Consider the following 16,900-nt stretch of genomic DNA (forward strand, 5'->3'; position numbering starts at 1 on the left):
CTGATAATGATTCTTTACTACTTTAGCTTGTTATACAAACACCCTTGGTCCAGAGACCTTGTCCCTAGAGTACTTCATATTTTTACAGATGCCATTGACTCATCATGAATAGCTCTTAAGACAAATTCAATCCTGACAGAAACACAAATAATACATTAGTGTAATATTACTTTGTTCATAAATTACCCCTCTCCTCCTTCACCATCTTCTTTTCCTTCCAAGATTATCTCATTCCTTCAAAGAAGGATTCACCAAATCCTACTAAGTGGCTTAGTTCTGGGGTCTGTAAATGGAAAGCACTTCATAGGTGACCCAAATACTGTTCTTAAAAGAATTAAAAGAGTTGTAATCCTGGCTACTCAGGAGGCTGAGATCTGAGGATCATGGTTCAAAGCCAGTCCTAGTGGGAAAAGTCTGTGAGACTCTTGTCTCCAATAAACCACAGAAAACCAGAAGTGCTGTGGCTCAAGTGGTAGAGCACTGGCCTTGAGATGAAGAGCTGGGGGACAGCGCCCAAGCCAAGAGTTCAAGCCCCACAACTGACAGAAAAGGAAGGAAGGAAGGAAGGAAGGAAGGAAGGAAGGAAGGAAGGAAGGAAGGAAGGAAGGAAGGAAGGAAGGAAGGAAGGAAAAAGAAAACAAGGAAGATTTGTCCACAGATATTCTCCAAAAAGAAGTACTTGGAAAGAACGGGCTTGACTAAAACAAAGTCTTATTAATGTATTAGTACCTTTGGGAGGCTCAGTATCAGGTAGATGGGCAAGAAGGTGAAAGTCATGTGGAAAACGGACAGGAGAAAATCAGCTTCACCTACCATTGCTGGAGAGCCAGGCGCTTTCCATGGATTAGTCAATATTTTCAATCCTCCTGGCAAAGGAGATAGTATTAGTCCATTTATTAGTAGAAGAATTGAGGCTTAGGAAGTTTACCTATTGTGTTCAACTGGTTCAAATGTAGTTTGGTAGCATTTAAAGCTTGTAACAAACCCAAGGTATTGCCTCCTGTACAGAGAGAAAACAAGAAGAACCCCCAGCTGTGGCTGCTGACAAGGCGTCTGCTGCACCTGCAAGTGCTATTTGAGATCCAGGCTTCTGTCATGTCCATATTTGTGTATATATTCCTGCTCAGATCATTGACAGCATCCCTCGCTCTGGCCACCCTGCCCACTGATATCTTACCATATGCTCAGGCTTGCTTCAGTGTTGGATCCATGCCTCTGTAGCCACAGATCTGGCACTGCCAAGATCTGGTGGACTTCCCCGTGGTGAAGAGAAGAGCAGCCAAGGCTTTCTGGATAGCACATCACGATTAGCACATCCATTGCCATTAGCACAGTGTTGAGAATGACTGTGGCTAGCATGTGCTGACCATACTGGCTGCACCTCATAGGCTCACAGCATCGTGCGGAGAGGATGAGTTACTATTAGCATCATTTGTCCCCCACAGATGAAGAAACCAAGGCATAGGAAGATTAGATTGCACAAGGAAAGTGAGTTCAGACTCATTAGCATTCCAAGAAAGACAATTCAATTTGCGCCTTAGTAAGATACCTTTGACAAGTGTCAGATTGGCAAAATTAGTAAGTGGAACAGGAGTTAATCTTGGTGAGATGATGAAGAAATAGAAACATATCCACTCTGTTACAAAGGGCACAACTAACTTGTTTGAAGAGTAATTTGTCACGATCGCAGTAAGGCAAGGGTGGGCACACCTCAGATCATCGATTCCACTCCTTACACGAACAGCGGCACCCCACAGAATCTCCAGCACATGTGTACATGCGGACCACCTGTGCTAAAGAGCCTATGTCAGCCATGTGAGATACCAAGAGAATAGAAACCTAAATGTCCTTCAAACAATAGCCTGGGTAAATAATTTGTGGTCTAGTTATAGATAGAATACTGTCCAGCAAGAGAGAAGTATCTACAGCTAGTTAATAACTCCCGAGCACACTGAATACAAAACAGAAGCAATTAATATGAAAACAAGGCATGCTACACAATGCTACAAAACAGTACATGGAGATGTGTGTGTGCATAGTGAAGGTGTAACATATGTGCGTGAGGAGGGGGCAGATAGAAGGTGCTGGTTACTGAGGACAAGAAGGTGAACAGGTCAGAGAGAGATACCCAGGAGATCTCACCTCCATTGGTAAAGTTCTTTCTTAAGCTGGCTGATTAGTACATAAAGGCCAGACAAGCTACTTCCTTGCCTTTTGTGTATTTTGATAATCTCATACTCGAACTTTAAAAGTTGTCCAAATCCTCACATTGGGTAAACAGAGGGGCCATATTCAGAGCTGTCCCCGTCCCCCCCCCCCCATATACCATGCTGCTGTGGAGAAGCAAGCCAGGGGTGGAGGGCAGGAGGGAAGAATGCGATAGAGAAGAAATGCTATTCACTCTATTATTCTGTCTACAGACCTCAGGGATATATTTATTCCGTGACAACAGTCTTACTTGTACCTCAGTGGAAATCTTGAAAATGACAGTATTAAATGGCAATAGTTTCCCTGACTCTGACTGCTCTGTGTTATTTAGAAGTATGCCTCTACAAAAATGGTTGGTAACAAAACCTAATACAAAGGGCATCCTGAATTCATTTCATATGGCTTTGTTGGAGTAGAAATCAGTAGCTCCTTCCTGCTCCCAGAGTTATAGACTAGATAATGATGCTGTGCTTCCACCCTGAGATACTCCACAAGATTTGTCCCTGTTGGGTATTCTCTGCCTTCTTAGTCAGCTGAAGAACTTAGCAGCACCTCCTTCACTAACCCCTTTATTTAAAATTTAATAAATATACACACAAAACCCATCATTTGCCTCACCCTCAATGCTGGGAGTAGGGAAGTAAGGGTGAATCAGAGATGCCCCGCCCATTGTGAGCTTTCAGTCTCCTGAAGGAGACAGAGAAGAAGAGCAGGTGGCTGCAGGTGTTTCTCAAACCCAGGGGCCATCGGCTCCAGCATCCCATGGATCCTAAAATCTGATCATGCTCAAGTCCTTTGATGTCAAGTAAGACATAATTTGCATTTTAACTTATGCACATAGTCCCTTACACTTTCCACTCAACTCTCAATTACTTAGAATACCTACCATGATGTAAACATGTACATAGCACTGCGTGATACATCATATACAGTACTGTGATGGGTCCGTGCTGGACCCTGTGGTGGTGTGCCGCAACAGAGAGACTCCATTACATTATATTTAAGTTGAATCCCAGAAATCCTCTGTGAGGTGGTGACATTTCTGCTACATACTCAAAGGTGAGTAGAAACTGGTCTTTCAGTAAGAAAGCAATTGAACTATCTCCTGGCAGAGGAGTCAGTAATTCTATCATGGAGTTTTCATTGCTAACCAATGAGTGGCATGATAACAGTATAAAGTATTTTTAGAATGAGAGGGGGTAAGCCATAAGTGTGAAGACATTAGAGATTCCTCCAGGTGCAGCTCATCAGCCACCTTTCTTCTGCACTTAAAACAAAGGACAGTGGCGCACACGGGGTTCCTCCCGCTCTTTGTGAAATGTGCAAACCTGTCCCCTGCCAGGGGCAGGATAGCCAAACTGCCCTGACTTTAATCCATGTTTTAAATATCCGTCTTGACCTACTTACCCAGGGGGAGAAATAGAAGCTCATCCTCTCAGCTCACATGCAGTTGCTGAGAAGGGCAGGGGAGGAAGGTGTCCATGTGGCATCTTTGATGCAATCGATCTCCATGTAACCCCCTGAAATCCAGAACTTATCAGTGTGATGACTGGGTATGGACAGTTGGCCGTGAACTTATTTGACTGTTGGGCCTCTGGTTTAATTACATAGGATCTGTCAAGGGACTTGGTTTTTCAGAATCTACGGATATACATTACATAGGAAATCATGTTCTCTGGGCAAAAAACAAACCTGGGTCCTAATACCACTAGCTACAAAGAAAATCACATAATTCAGACAAGTGGAATATAAAATGAAGTGCTCAATGTTTATTAATTGTAACAAAAAGGAAAATCAAAGTATCATCTTAAAACAAATATAGCCATTAAAAAATTTTTAAGGAAGGAGAAAATGATTTTTAAAAATTCAAAGGCAGAAATCTAGTGCAAGCCAAGATAATATTTTAAAGTATCATCAATGACTCTTCAAACAGACTTTCCATTATAATAATATTCATTTATATCTTCAATCTTATGCAGCCACAAAGGCACAGTGCAGAAGACAGGTCTTGCTTGTGAAAGAGAATCAAAGAGACCCAGAGCGATTATTTTTCCTAAAGGATCTTGCAGAGTTGAAATAAGACCTGTTTCTCGATGGGCTGACAGGATTTGGCTGTGAAGGGAACTTCAGCATCCTTTGCTCTGATTTTACCTTTGAAGAAAATGAAAAGAACTCAGATAACATGCTTCCTCACAAAGGGACGGGATTCAAGCTAACCCCATGGAATGCGCTAATCAAAGTAAACACAAAGCCTGCCCCTACAAACGCTGGTAATAGCATGTGATAGCATTCAATTGCATTTCTTCTCTTGCTCATCTTCCTCTGAAATTTTAAACAAAGCTTTCTGAAGTAAAGGAATAATTCCAGTGATCTGGAAATGATAGAAATGCTCAAACACGAGATTAGATATATCACACTGGTAAAGATTGACAATGTTGAACAATGAAAGAAAGAAGGCTTTATTGTTCAAGTATTCATTATCCAAATCCTTGCAATCAGAAGGTGTCTGTAGGCAAGCACAGGTAGTCAAAAAGTGAAAATGTTCAATGCCGAGAACATAGCAAAGCAGAGTTTAGACAAGTAATAGCTCCACTTCACACCAATGTCTACCCTATCCATCAGATAAACAGCTAGTGTAAGACCCTTGCAGACTGCTTGAACCCTCTGAAAATGTACCACATATGAACAAAAATTCAGAGTCTAGTGAAACTGCAAAATTAGCCAACATAATTTATGAACTCAAGTGGAACTGATATTAAAGAGATGTTAAAACCATAGCAAAAGTCACGTGCTGATAGCTCACATCTATAATCCTAGTACTCAGGAGGCTGAGATCTTAGGATTGTGGTTCCAAGCCAGCCCAGGAAACACATTCATGAGACTCTTCTCCAATTAACCAGCCAAATGCCAAAGTGGAGGTGTGGCTCAAGTGCCAGCCTTAAATGAAAAAGCCAGGCAAAAGTACAAGGCTCTGAGTTCAACAGTACCTGTACTAAATAAATAAATGTTAAAAACAAAACAAAACATAGACAAGCCATTGATCTGCCAGACAGGACCAGAAAGCAATTGAAGAAAAAAAAATGAAAAAAAAATAGTGATCACAGAACTTTCAAACAGAAAGTTCTTTGAATATCAAAAGACTGATAGGAAACTGATGAAATACTCAAATATCTCGGCCAACATTATCCTATCTATAACATTCTCTCAAAAATTAAATATGAAATAATGTACATAAATTGCTATTAAATCATTTTTTCCTGAAAAATTTTATCTCCCTTATATAATTATATCTCCCTCTGGGGAGATATAATTTATTTCTTGAATAATTTATTTCCTGAGTTCTTTACTTTGTGAATTTTCTATTTATTCTTCATGCATTCTAAATTCTGGAACCTAATTGCATCTACAATACAAAGATTCATTTTTCCATATACAGTTCCAGTGGGTTTATAAATACTGACTGTGAAATGGTGCCGTTTTAAGTAGTATAGTTTCAGGACCTTGTGCATATTACCAGCCTACACCTTTGCATTCATAGAAGAGTCTCTTGTGAAGAGTCTCTTGTGTTCTGTTGAATGTTCCCTAACTTCCCAGAGACGGAATCTCTAGGTAACCCAAGGCCCTCTTCAATCAGAAGGCACATCAAAATGTTTTGTCCACAGGTTTTTTTAATCAGTCTTCTCTTGGCTCAACTATCCTTGAGTCTGATATCAAAACTTTGAAGTTTCTGACCTTGGTCTCTTCAAAGACACAAGAAGAAAGAGATGCTCATTTCCTGTACTGATATTCTCATGCTGATTATTCATACAGGAATACTTCCCTTTGCCCACGTTCCTTACCCACAGCACCCAGATCAGGAATGAGCCTGCATCTGGGCCCTGGCTGTGGAGTCCTCTTTTGTCCCTCTGGATTTCAGTGTGATAACTTCTCCATCATACAGTGCTCGATCCACTGGCATTGGCATGCAAGTCTGAAACAGAACATATTTTGTTTCTTTTCCTGTGGTTTACTGACATCTCAAATTCAAAGCTAATTAGAGCATCTTTTATGAAACAGAGTACAAGTGAACCTGATAATTTTCTCTTTTGTCTTTCTCTCTTTTTTGCCTTATGGGTGCCATCCTCCCTTTTTTGCCCTACTACTGTATCTCCAGCAAACTGAGTCTCTTGACTATCTTCTTTTTGTTGGTGTTAATCTGCATCAAATCTCAGAGAATGTTCTACTGAGGTTTCTGCCACATTTTCACCCTCTTCAGAGTCCCATCCCACCTCTTACAGCCCTGTCCACCATTCTACCATTTCTGCTCACTTTATGCCCAGTTGTCTGCATTCCTTTCCTGTCTACCTCCTCTACTTTCGGAGCATTTTCTGCCTCAAACAGCAATTCACATGAGTGTGTCTCATTTTCCTGACTGCCTTGGTGTATTAACAGACCTGCAGAGTCTCACCTTTTCAGTGACCAATTACATACCCAAATCTGAATTAATTCAGAGCTTGAGAGTTCTCAAACCTGGACTTCCTAAGCAAAGGAATGTAAGCTAAGTGACTAAACCATGCTGTTTGTGAACATGTGCACTTTCCTGGCAAACCAAATGGCCGTTTGTAAACCCCAGTGATTTAGGGCCTAGGCTCTGTAAACAGAGAGCCTGACAACTGTGCTCCAGCTTCTTTAGCTGACATTGGGGTTAAAAAACTGTACTTAGGGGCTGGGAATGTGGCTTAGTGGTAGAGTGCTTGCCTAGCCTGAATGAGGCCTTGGGTTAGATTCCTTGATACCACATAAACAAAAAATAAAATTAAAAACCACCCACATTCAAGAGTGGTTAGGAAGATGAAATGTTAAGATGAGTAAACATAAGGGAAGTGTGGAGAATAACATCTAGGGGAGAAGAACATCCTAAGAATTGAAATAATACTAATAATACACACATGCATTCATACACACCCTTATGAGCATATACACCAACTACTGTGAATCATATTTTGGCCACCCAAACCAATGCATTCCAGTCACCAACACCTGTCCCTGTGGCACAGGGTCATATGCATCGATACATGACTAAAGTAAGCACAGGAGTGAAGCTCCATGACGTAAACACTTTGAACAATTCACATGAGTATCAAGAAGCTCAAATATGTTTGGAATGGGAGAGGGACTAGTGGGAGGAGGTAGACAAATGGAGAAGGACACCGAATGAGTATAACGATAATAATCAAGAAAACAAAAATATCAAGGTTTCTTTGAGTATTTTGATTGAGTCTACCTCAGCCGCAGGCTCAGGGGGAAGCCTACAACCTGCACCAGGCAAATGATAATCCAGGGCCTTTGCACAGGCTGGGATGCCTGTGCTCCTTTTGGCCTATGTATTGATGAGTTTCTGTTTGTAACTGGGCCCAGGTAATCAGGACAGCAGGGGGCTAGAGCCTTCCCTACCACATCTGCTTCTGCTCTCCCAGGTGGGGTTGTCCTGGCCTGGGTTGAGTACACGTCCCTCCTACTCCTTTGTCTTGCTTAATTGTGTATTTCTTCTCTGGGCTGAATTTTCTTGCTGGCCAGCTATGATTGGTGGGCAGATCCCAGGTCACTGATTGTCTAGCAATGACTTTCTGGTTGTTCAGAGAGCAGGGCAGTGTTAGGTGTGGTCTGGTTCCTGGTTACAATGACGGTTACAGGTCTCTGGTCTGATGAGCCAGCTTGGCTCTGGCTCTGCACCGTCTCACTGCCGGCCTGCCTCTGAGACCCACACAGGGTCTCAGAGAACAGCATCTGTTCTCCTTGTGTGGTGCAAGCATTAAACTTTGTGATAAATGTGCTGCCATGTTAAACTCCAATTTCCTTATCTATACAATAGGAATACTATACTGTTTTCCTTCCATGGTTCTTAGAAGACTCAGACCATAACTGAATCTACTTGATGACCAATAAGTATTTTCTTTTTTTTTTTTAATTTAATTTTATTTTATTTGAGAACATACTGTACAGAGGTGCTACAATTACATGGGCAGGATAATGCATACATTTCTTACCAAGCATTGCAGCCTCCTCCTTTGTTTACCCTTCAATGAACTCTGAATTATTAGATAACACATAAAGAGAGAGTTCAGGTGGGGAAAAAATCCCTTAGCAAAACTGCTTAGGACCTGATGTGTTAAGGATTTTTTCCTTGTAACTTTAACTATTCACATAGACTTCACCGGTTGAACACTCTGAATCCAAAAATCTGAAAACTGAAAACTGAAGTGCTCTCATGTAATGTCGGTCTTAAAAACATAAGAGTTTCTGGAGCATTTTGGATTTCAGGCTCAAATTGCATTTAGAAACTTTCCTAAATACAGTAGTGTTCTGGTAATACCCAGCCCTAGCCTTTCTTTTCCCATCATCCTTAAAATACTAGTTGATAGTGTTTGCCTGTTTCTGTGGTGTAAATACTCCCACCAATCTACTTTCAAGCCGTGGAAGTGATAGTCACATCAGCACAGAGATACACACGAGTATCTCTTGTGGGCAGGAGGAGCTGGCTCCAGCACAGGCATTGCCTTTTATTCTTATTAGCAATCGATTGGAGGAAATTACATCTATATGGCAGTCTGTGGCAAGTCTTAAATTACTTTCTCTGAACTACCACTTTGAGCAAGGCATTGACAAACTGTTATCTCAAAAAATCGAAAATACTCATTTCAAGGACCAAATCAGTCATCCACTCCATTTTATCTTATCTAGAAGGCAAATTACGCTTATCATTGGAAAGATACAATCCAGTTCGAAAGCTTTAACATCAGTATTCTGAAACCATATACTACCCCACCAGACTGTGCCTGTTTCTCTATAAAATCAAACGGGATCTGTATTTCCCACGGAGGTTTTAAGTTGTTATGACTGGTGGGAAAAAGAGAAAAAGAGATGACTTAGAGAATAACCTAAGGAAGGTCCATACTTTCAATTTTTAGAGGAAATTATATCACTGTAAACACATCAGAATTCCAGAAATAAAATCCATTTCAATTTGAAGTGCTATATAATAGTTAGAAATAACAGTATGTAACTTTGTCCTTTGAGGAATCTGTTCGAATATCTAAGTTGCTGTTACTTTTATTTCTTATTCTTTTTGTTATTCTTTCCTTCCCTTCAAAATTTCCTTAAATGATGTTTTATTTACAATTGAATGCTTTATTATACTATATGTATCAGTTTGATCTCATCATTTGATGGAAAAATTTCCCCCTAAGTATCAGCTGTCTAAATTTTAAAATAAATAACAATTCTCTCAAACTGTCAAATAGGATAAAATGTCTGTTACTTCTTTTGAAGTGCATTATACCATCCAATAATAGTTTTAGTTTCTTGATGCGTATATATTTTATTAAATAATAAAATCACAAACAAGAATCAAGCTTACAGATTACACTACTATCTAAGATGGAGCAGGATTAATCTTCTGAGCATACTTATTTAAATTTCCTTCTATTTTCCTCTGCAAACATGGCCTTGGCCCTTTCATTCTTAGTTTATTAACTTACCAAATGCCCACTATATGTCAAGTATCAACATGGAATTATCTGTCTAAAGGAGACAGATAATCTGCTGCGCCCTGGAGTGGGTAAATAGTGATATTGCTTTGAGGTGTATGGTTTTTGTTTTTTTGTTTTGTTTTGTTTTTTGGTGGTTGGGGGTGGGGAGCTTGAACTCTGAGCCTGGGCACAGCCCCTCAGCTCTTCAGCTAAAGGTGAACACTCTACCTTGAGCCACAGGGCTACGGTCTGGTTTTCCTGTAGTTAATTGGAGATAAGAGTCTCATGGACTTTCCTTCCCAGGCTGGCTTTGAACTGTGATCCTCAGATCTCAGCCTCCTGAGTAGCTAAGATTACAGGTGTGAGCCATTGGTTCCGGCTGTAGTTTATGTTCTGAGAGTCCTGAATTGGAAGTAATTAATGTTTGGGAGGAGAGAAACAGATAAGAAGGATATTCCTTTTTGCCTTCAAATTCTTAACCTCACTCATAAAGCAGTTGAAGTATTTTAATTTTGTTTGGGATGCTAAGGTTTAAATGCTGAGTCTTATACATGTTAAGTACTCTACCACTGAACTACCTTCCCAGTCCAAGAAATGTCAAGTATTTTAAATGAAAACCAAGGGAACAGTTCTGATAACCTCATGAGAAATTAAAATCTAGCATTCCAGACAATTTATTTTCTTAACCTTAGTGTCATATTTTTATTTTTATTTGCCTAATTAGGAGAGGGGTCTGAAACATCTCCAGAAACTTTCAAATCTCATTTCCCAGTACCTTTTTAAAATAATGGAATTTGAATTTCACAATTATTTTCCCTCTATTCTTTTTTCTGTAGATAGCTTATGGTACACTGGAATAAAAAAGACCTTATCACAAATTTTGGCTCTTATGTTTACTTCTTACCCTATCAAAATTACTTAATTTTTTAAATGAGATTCAGTTTTCTATTTTATTAAGAAGCTGAGAATGAGCATGATAGTCTCTTTCATGTGAACGTACAGCTTAAATATAATGATTATAGGCCATTAGTGTTCTAGAAACAATGTATGATAATAAAATTATTACTTATTGCTATTTAAAAAATAATAATGTAACAGAATGCATTGAAAGTTTAATATCAGAAGAAAATATTAAGAACCAAAGTGTGATAGGCAGCACATAAAAATGATGTAGGCATTAATTCTTCTACATTAATAATATAGACATTAATTAATATATATTAATTAATATATACACACATATACAACATATATACATATAGCTCTGAGTTTGATCTCCAATGCCAAAAATATTTAAAAAAAGAAAAAATATTAAAAAAGAAAGTGGGGAGACCCCAAGAATTGTAGCATGTTACTTAATTTAAGAAATTTAACTTAAGCATTCTAGAACACCAATTCAACATCTTAGGAAATGTGTGTGTGTGTGTGTGTATGTGTGTGACCTGTGTGTGTGTGTGTGTTTAATGAGAATCTTATGTGCTGGATTCTGAGAAAACAAAGTAAAAATTTTTCACAAGACATTAGAGGAGAAATCAAAGAGACTACAAGAACTAAGTGAAATGAATAAAAAAAAAACAGCTGGAGAATTTAGCAAAATCCGTGAATATTTGAAAAGCTGAAAGAAGAGAGGGATACTTCAGAGAGAATCAACGGTAACAAAGTCTGTTTGGCCAGACAAGAAACAAGAGTGAGACTGCTGGTTGGGAAGCAGAATGTCTGTCTTCTTTAGGCCACTCGTGCAGCCATAGTCTATTTTTGTGATATGGGATTGAGAAAGAACATGGGGCTACCTCTCTTCTCCAAAAATCCAGAAACTGAATTTTGTTTTTACTCTGGAAAATTCCAATATTTAGTTATAAAGTACAGTAAAATTTAGAGACTACTTAAAACTCTATATCAACTAAAAGAATGTGAAAGCCCTAGATAAAACAAATACCTCTTTTAAAAAAATGTCTCTGTTATAACACAGAAGTGTTACACAAACATGGAGGCCTTTGTTAATGATTTGCTCCCCAAAATGGGAAAGCAAAGGGTCAGAACTGACATTTCCTGATTTCCTACCATGTGACGTATATTTAAAAAAAAATCTTAATTGAGTCTCATAATTTGTTAGGAAGGAAATGCTTTAATTTTTCAGATGAGAAAACATCCCAACAATGAAGGATAGGGAACTTGCCACATAGCTAGAAAGTGGGAGGGAAAGCAGAATTCATATTTAGATCTATATTGACCCAAACACAATCATGAGCTGGTGGTCATGAGATGGCACCTTTCAGCTTTCAACTACAGGGAGCAAAGGAATAGGCTGAGCACTGAACTCGGGGTTTACAGGAAGGCCGCACCGCCAGTAGATATTTCAGCTCCCTCCCATTTCTTCTCACCAGTAGCCATGTGGATATGTGAGAGAACTCTATTTAACACAGTTGCCAGAGGCCCCCAAAGACCCTGACCTGCTGGATAAAACATGAGGAAGGCCATAATAGATACCTATTGACAAAGGAAAATGCATTCTTCCACTGATTTTCTCTTTAGAACATTTGGGGTGGGGGTGGGGCAGGCACAGAACAGGGGTTTGAATGCAGGGTCTTGTGCTTGACAGCCAAGTACTCTTCACTTTTGCCCCCAGCCCCTTTTCTTTTCATTATTTTTCATATATAGTCTTGCTTTTTTGCTCTTAACAGCCTTGTGTAACCATCTTCTGTGTATGCTTCCTGTGTAGCTGTGAAGATAGATACTTGCACCAGCTCCCAACATTTTTATTTTTGGGGGGAGAGGGAGGAATGTCTCAGGAACTTTTTTTCTTGGGCTAGCGTTGAACAGCAAAACCCCTGATCTCCACTTGTGCAATAGTTAGGGCTAGAGATGTGTGCCTATATGAGTATCTGCCTATCACATCTCCCATCAATCCTGACACAAGAGTATTTGAAGCCACTGAGTGGGAACAACACCATCACCAACACCATCACCATCACCCAGATACCCAGGAGCAGATGTCAGTCCAGCCCACAATACTAGTCTACCTGGGTGCTACTCACCTGGTCCCGCTGCTTGATTCGTTTGTAAATATATTCAGCAAATGGCTTGCGGGGAATAAACTTCCCATCTCCTGCAGCGACATTGAAAACTCCAGCTTCATATACCACTTTGCCTCTGGAGATAGTCAGCAGCGGCACTCCATGGCAGACCATGCCCTCAAAGATGTTGAAGTTGACGGCTTGGTGATGAGTTTTGGCTGAGATAGTCCTGTGTTTGTAAAAACGTACAGCAACAACAATAAGCAAACAAAAAGACACAGCCCATCACAAGCTCATTTGAGGAAATAGAACATATTGAAAGAAGAATGACTTAGGAGAAAATTTAGCAACTCCATTAAGCCATCGCTTCATCACTGTAACGAGTGACTTTAAGAATAGAACATGGCATTACCATTTCATTACAGAGTAATTACATTTTCTAAGAGAACAGCCCCAGAGATCATTCTTTAAGGTGATGAATGAGGATGGAGTGGGTGGGAAAAGGGCACCATCCCTCACGGTTAAGTTTCTAGACATGTTAACAAGCGATGCATTCTCCCATCTTTTAATCACACACATTCAAACACACAAGAGTCTCTGACCTGACATGAACACACTGACCTGACCCCCAGCTCTAGCGAATGGGAACTTCTCTGCAGATCCAGTGCAGGGCTGCTCAGCACCTGCCCAGGTCCCACGCCTCCTGCCTTCCCAGAGGCCATGGCTGCTCCATAGTTATCAAATTGAGTTGAAGGCTGGGTATTGGTAGCTCAGGCCTGTAATCCTAGCTACTTAGGTGACTGAGATCTGAGGATGGCGATTCCAAGTCAGCTCAGGCAGGAACGTCTGTGAGACACTTATCTCCAGTTAACCAACAAAAAGCTGGAAGTGGAGCTGTGGTTCAAGTAGTAGCACATCAGCCTTGAGCAAAAAGCTTAGGAAGAATCCAAGCCTCAGTACTGGTACACACACACACACACACACACACACACACACACACACACACACACACACACACACACACACACACACACACACACACACACACACACACACACACACACACACACACACACACATTAAATTTAGTGCTGATGAAGGAAAAATATTCTGAAAATTTCCCCTTTGTGGCAAAATTAGAAACTTGAAGACAATGGGAATAACCAAATGTATTTATTCTACTAGCATATTCTATGTCATATGTCTGTATATTTATCATCACTCTAGGTAGCACGTTTTTTTTTTATTTTATACTTTCTATCAATAGTTATATGCATTTACTTTTTTTTTTTTTTTTTTTTTTTTTTTTTGCCAGTCATGGGGCCTGAACTCTGGGCCTGGGCGCTATCCCTCAGCTCTTCAGCTCAAGGCTAGTGCTCTACCATTTGAGCCACAGCGCCACTTCCAGCTTATTTTGCTTATGTGGTGCTGAGGAATTGAACCCAGGGCCTCATGCATGCAAGGCAAGCGCTCTACCACTGAGCCACCTTCCCAGCCTGCATTTACTTTTGTCACATAATATTTTAAAGTATGTCAACATCATCGAATGATTAAATGACCACTACACTAACTCACATTTTTATAGTGAGGGTGCCTTCTATCCATTCTCAGCATGCAAGAACATAACAAATTATTATATTGGCTCCATTGTACAAAAGACTCTTTACAATCCTACCTGTCTCAATGAAATTTTGGATTCTTTGGCCAACATTTCTTTACCCCTCAACTACTAGCAATGCTAGTTCTATTCCACTCCTCTCTCTTTGTCTCTGTCTCTCTTTGTGGGTTGTGGGGCTTGAACTCTGGACCCGGGCACTGTTCCTGAGCTTTTCAGCTCAAGGCAAGCGTTCTACCACTTGAGCCACAGCACCACTTTTGAGTTTTCCGGTAGTTAATTGGAGATAAGCGTCTCACAGATTTACCTACCAGGGCTGGCTTTGAACCACGATCCTCAGATCTCAGCCTTCTGAATAGCTAGTACTACAGGCATGAGCCACCAGCACCTAGCTTCTTTCTCTTTCTTTATTAGCATATATTAATTGGGTTTCATCATGTTTTCCACAGGTGCATATATTATATTTTAATCAAATTCACCTCCTCTATTACCTTCTTCCCCTTTGTAAACCAATAGGATTCCAAGATTCTATGTTCATACATGCATGTGAATTTATTTATCACAATCATCCTCTCTTTCACCCTCTCCTTTTACTCTTTATTTATAAGATATCAACTTTTTGGATTACATATAAATTAAATGATAGTCTTTCTCTTTTTGTGCCTGTTTTATTTTGCTTGACATCCATACTTTTGCAATGAGAGGACTTCATCTTTTTTCATTGCTGAATAGTATTCCATGATGAATATATGGCCATATTTTTTGGGGGGGTCTGGTAGTGGGGCCTGAACTCTGGGCCTGGGTGCTGTCCCTCAGCTCTTCAGCTCAAGGCTAGCACTCTACCACTTGAGCCACAGCATCACTTCTGGCTTTTTTCTTTTTGCTTATGTGGTGCTGAGGAATGGAACCCAGGGCCTCATGCATGCAAGGCAAGCACTCTACCATTGAGCCACCTTCCCAGCCCCCCATATTTTCTTTGTACATTCATCCATTGGTTGATACTTGGGTAGATTCCAAATCTTGACTCTTATGAACACAGAAGCACAGGTGTCTCTTGGACATACTTTGGATATACATGCACAGCAGGATTGTTTTATCTCAGTAGCTTATTGACACTTTTCAGTCTTATAAATATAATTGGTGACTTCCAGATTGGGTATTTGGAAATGCTGAGTGCTTCCTTTCCTTAAGTCTCATTGAATGGAAAAGTGAAAAGAAAAATCTGGCAGCAGTGAACAGTATGCATATAGTCTGGGTTCTAGTAGAAACTTCTATAATCCCTCTCAGGTAATGCTCCACTGAAGTTCTCAAGGCTGTGTCCGAAGAAGAGCAGCTGAAAGCCCCCAAGCCCTAATGTGGGAAAACTAAGCTGAGAACCCCTAGGTGTTGTGTGCAGACTTTGAAATGAACAAGAAAACCCTTGCCTGCTCCTTGCTTCTCCATTCCTTTATCCACCTTCTGATTTGGTTTCTGATCTCAATCTGCCCACACAGAATCTTGGTCGGCAATGCCTCATGAGCGTTTTCTCCTCCCTTGAGTTTCTCATCTCAGTCAGTGACAGCACCGTTTTCTTTTCTCATCTCTCCTCAAGCTTGGTGGTCCTACGTTCTCCCACCTAAATCACAAACCTGCCCTCTCCTCTCCCTCTCCACTGCAACTACTTAGCGGCTATCACACCATCACCTCTTCACTATAGACTTTTCAGAAATCTCTTCCTGGCCTCTTTTACCCTCTCTATAGAATTGTTCAAATGATCCTTTAAAAATGAAAGGCAGAGCCAGGCACTGGTGATGCATACCTGTAATCCTAGCTTACTCAGGAGGCTAGCTTCTGAGGATCAAGGCTCAAAGCAGCCAGCCTGGGCAGAAAAGTACGTGAGACTCTTGCCTCCAATTAAACCACCAGAAAAGCTGGAAGTAAACCTGTGGCCCAAGTGTGCTAGCCTTGATCACAGCACCCAGACCCTGAGTTCAAGTCCCAGGATATCTCTCTCACTCTCTCTCTTTCTTTCTGTCTCTCTGTTTCTCTCTCTCTCTCTCTCTCTCTCTCTCTCTCTCTCTCTCTCTCTCTCTCTCTCTCTCTCTCTCTCTCTCTCACACACACACACACACACACACACACAGATTATGTCACTTTCCTGCTTGAAACAATAACTATACACAACATGGATACCTAAAAATTAAAAAAAAAAACTGCTCTCAATGAGCAATATTCATGATGGGAAAGAGAAAGAGGAGTCTCCAGTGTGAGCACATATTTAATCTCTACAATGCCAAGCACAGCTTTCCTAGACAGATTTAAAGAGTCATCAGAGAACATTTGATTAGTTAGATAAAACTTGGATTTTTCAAAAAGTCTACAATAACAATGGCTTTTTGATGTGCAGTTATCTTCTGACATGTTTGTGTTACTAGCTGAGCACCACCTCTACCAGGGAAATTCATACACATGTGGACATGTACATAGGAAAAGATGAAACAGGAAGCATGCAAAAATGCACATGGAGGATTCAGAATTTCCTCAAGAGTTCTGATTATATCTGTGACTTAAATTGT

The 16,900-nt window shown here is 40.3% G+C and overlaps 1 protein-coding gene across 2 annotated transcripts in view; it reads right to left on the reverse strand.

The window, feature by feature from the left end:
* Nucleotides 1–3,957: 3,957 nt before the first annotated feature.
* Dpys (dihydropyrimidinase) overlaps nt 3,958–16,900 on the reverse strand; it is an 80,241-nt gene continuing 67,298 nt past the window's right edge. For both annotated transcript variants that reach the window (XM_069991242.1, XM_069991240.1), the window contains exons 8-10: nt 12,752–12,959; nt 6,048–6,178; nt 3,958–4,359 (exon numbers count right to left, since the gene is read on the reverse strand). In XM_069991242.1, the coding sequence (XP_069847343.1) occupies nt 6,062–6,178; nt 12,752–12,959 (325 nt within the window). In that variant the 3' untranslated portion in view covers nt 3,958–4,359; nt 6,048–6,061. The remainder of the gene's footprint in view (nt 4,360–6,047; nt 6,179–12,751; nt 12,960–16,900) is intronic.

The sequence above is a fragment of the Dipodomys merriami genome, unplaced genomic scaffold (genome assembly GCF_024711535.1).
Source record: "Dipodomys merriami isolate MVZ:Mamm:240054 unplaced genomic scaffold, mDipMer1.0.p SCAF_4, whole genome shotgun sequence".
Classification (NCBI taxonomy): Eukaryota; Metazoa; Chordata; class Mammalia; order Rodentia; family Heteromyidae; genus Dipodomys; species Dipodomys merriami.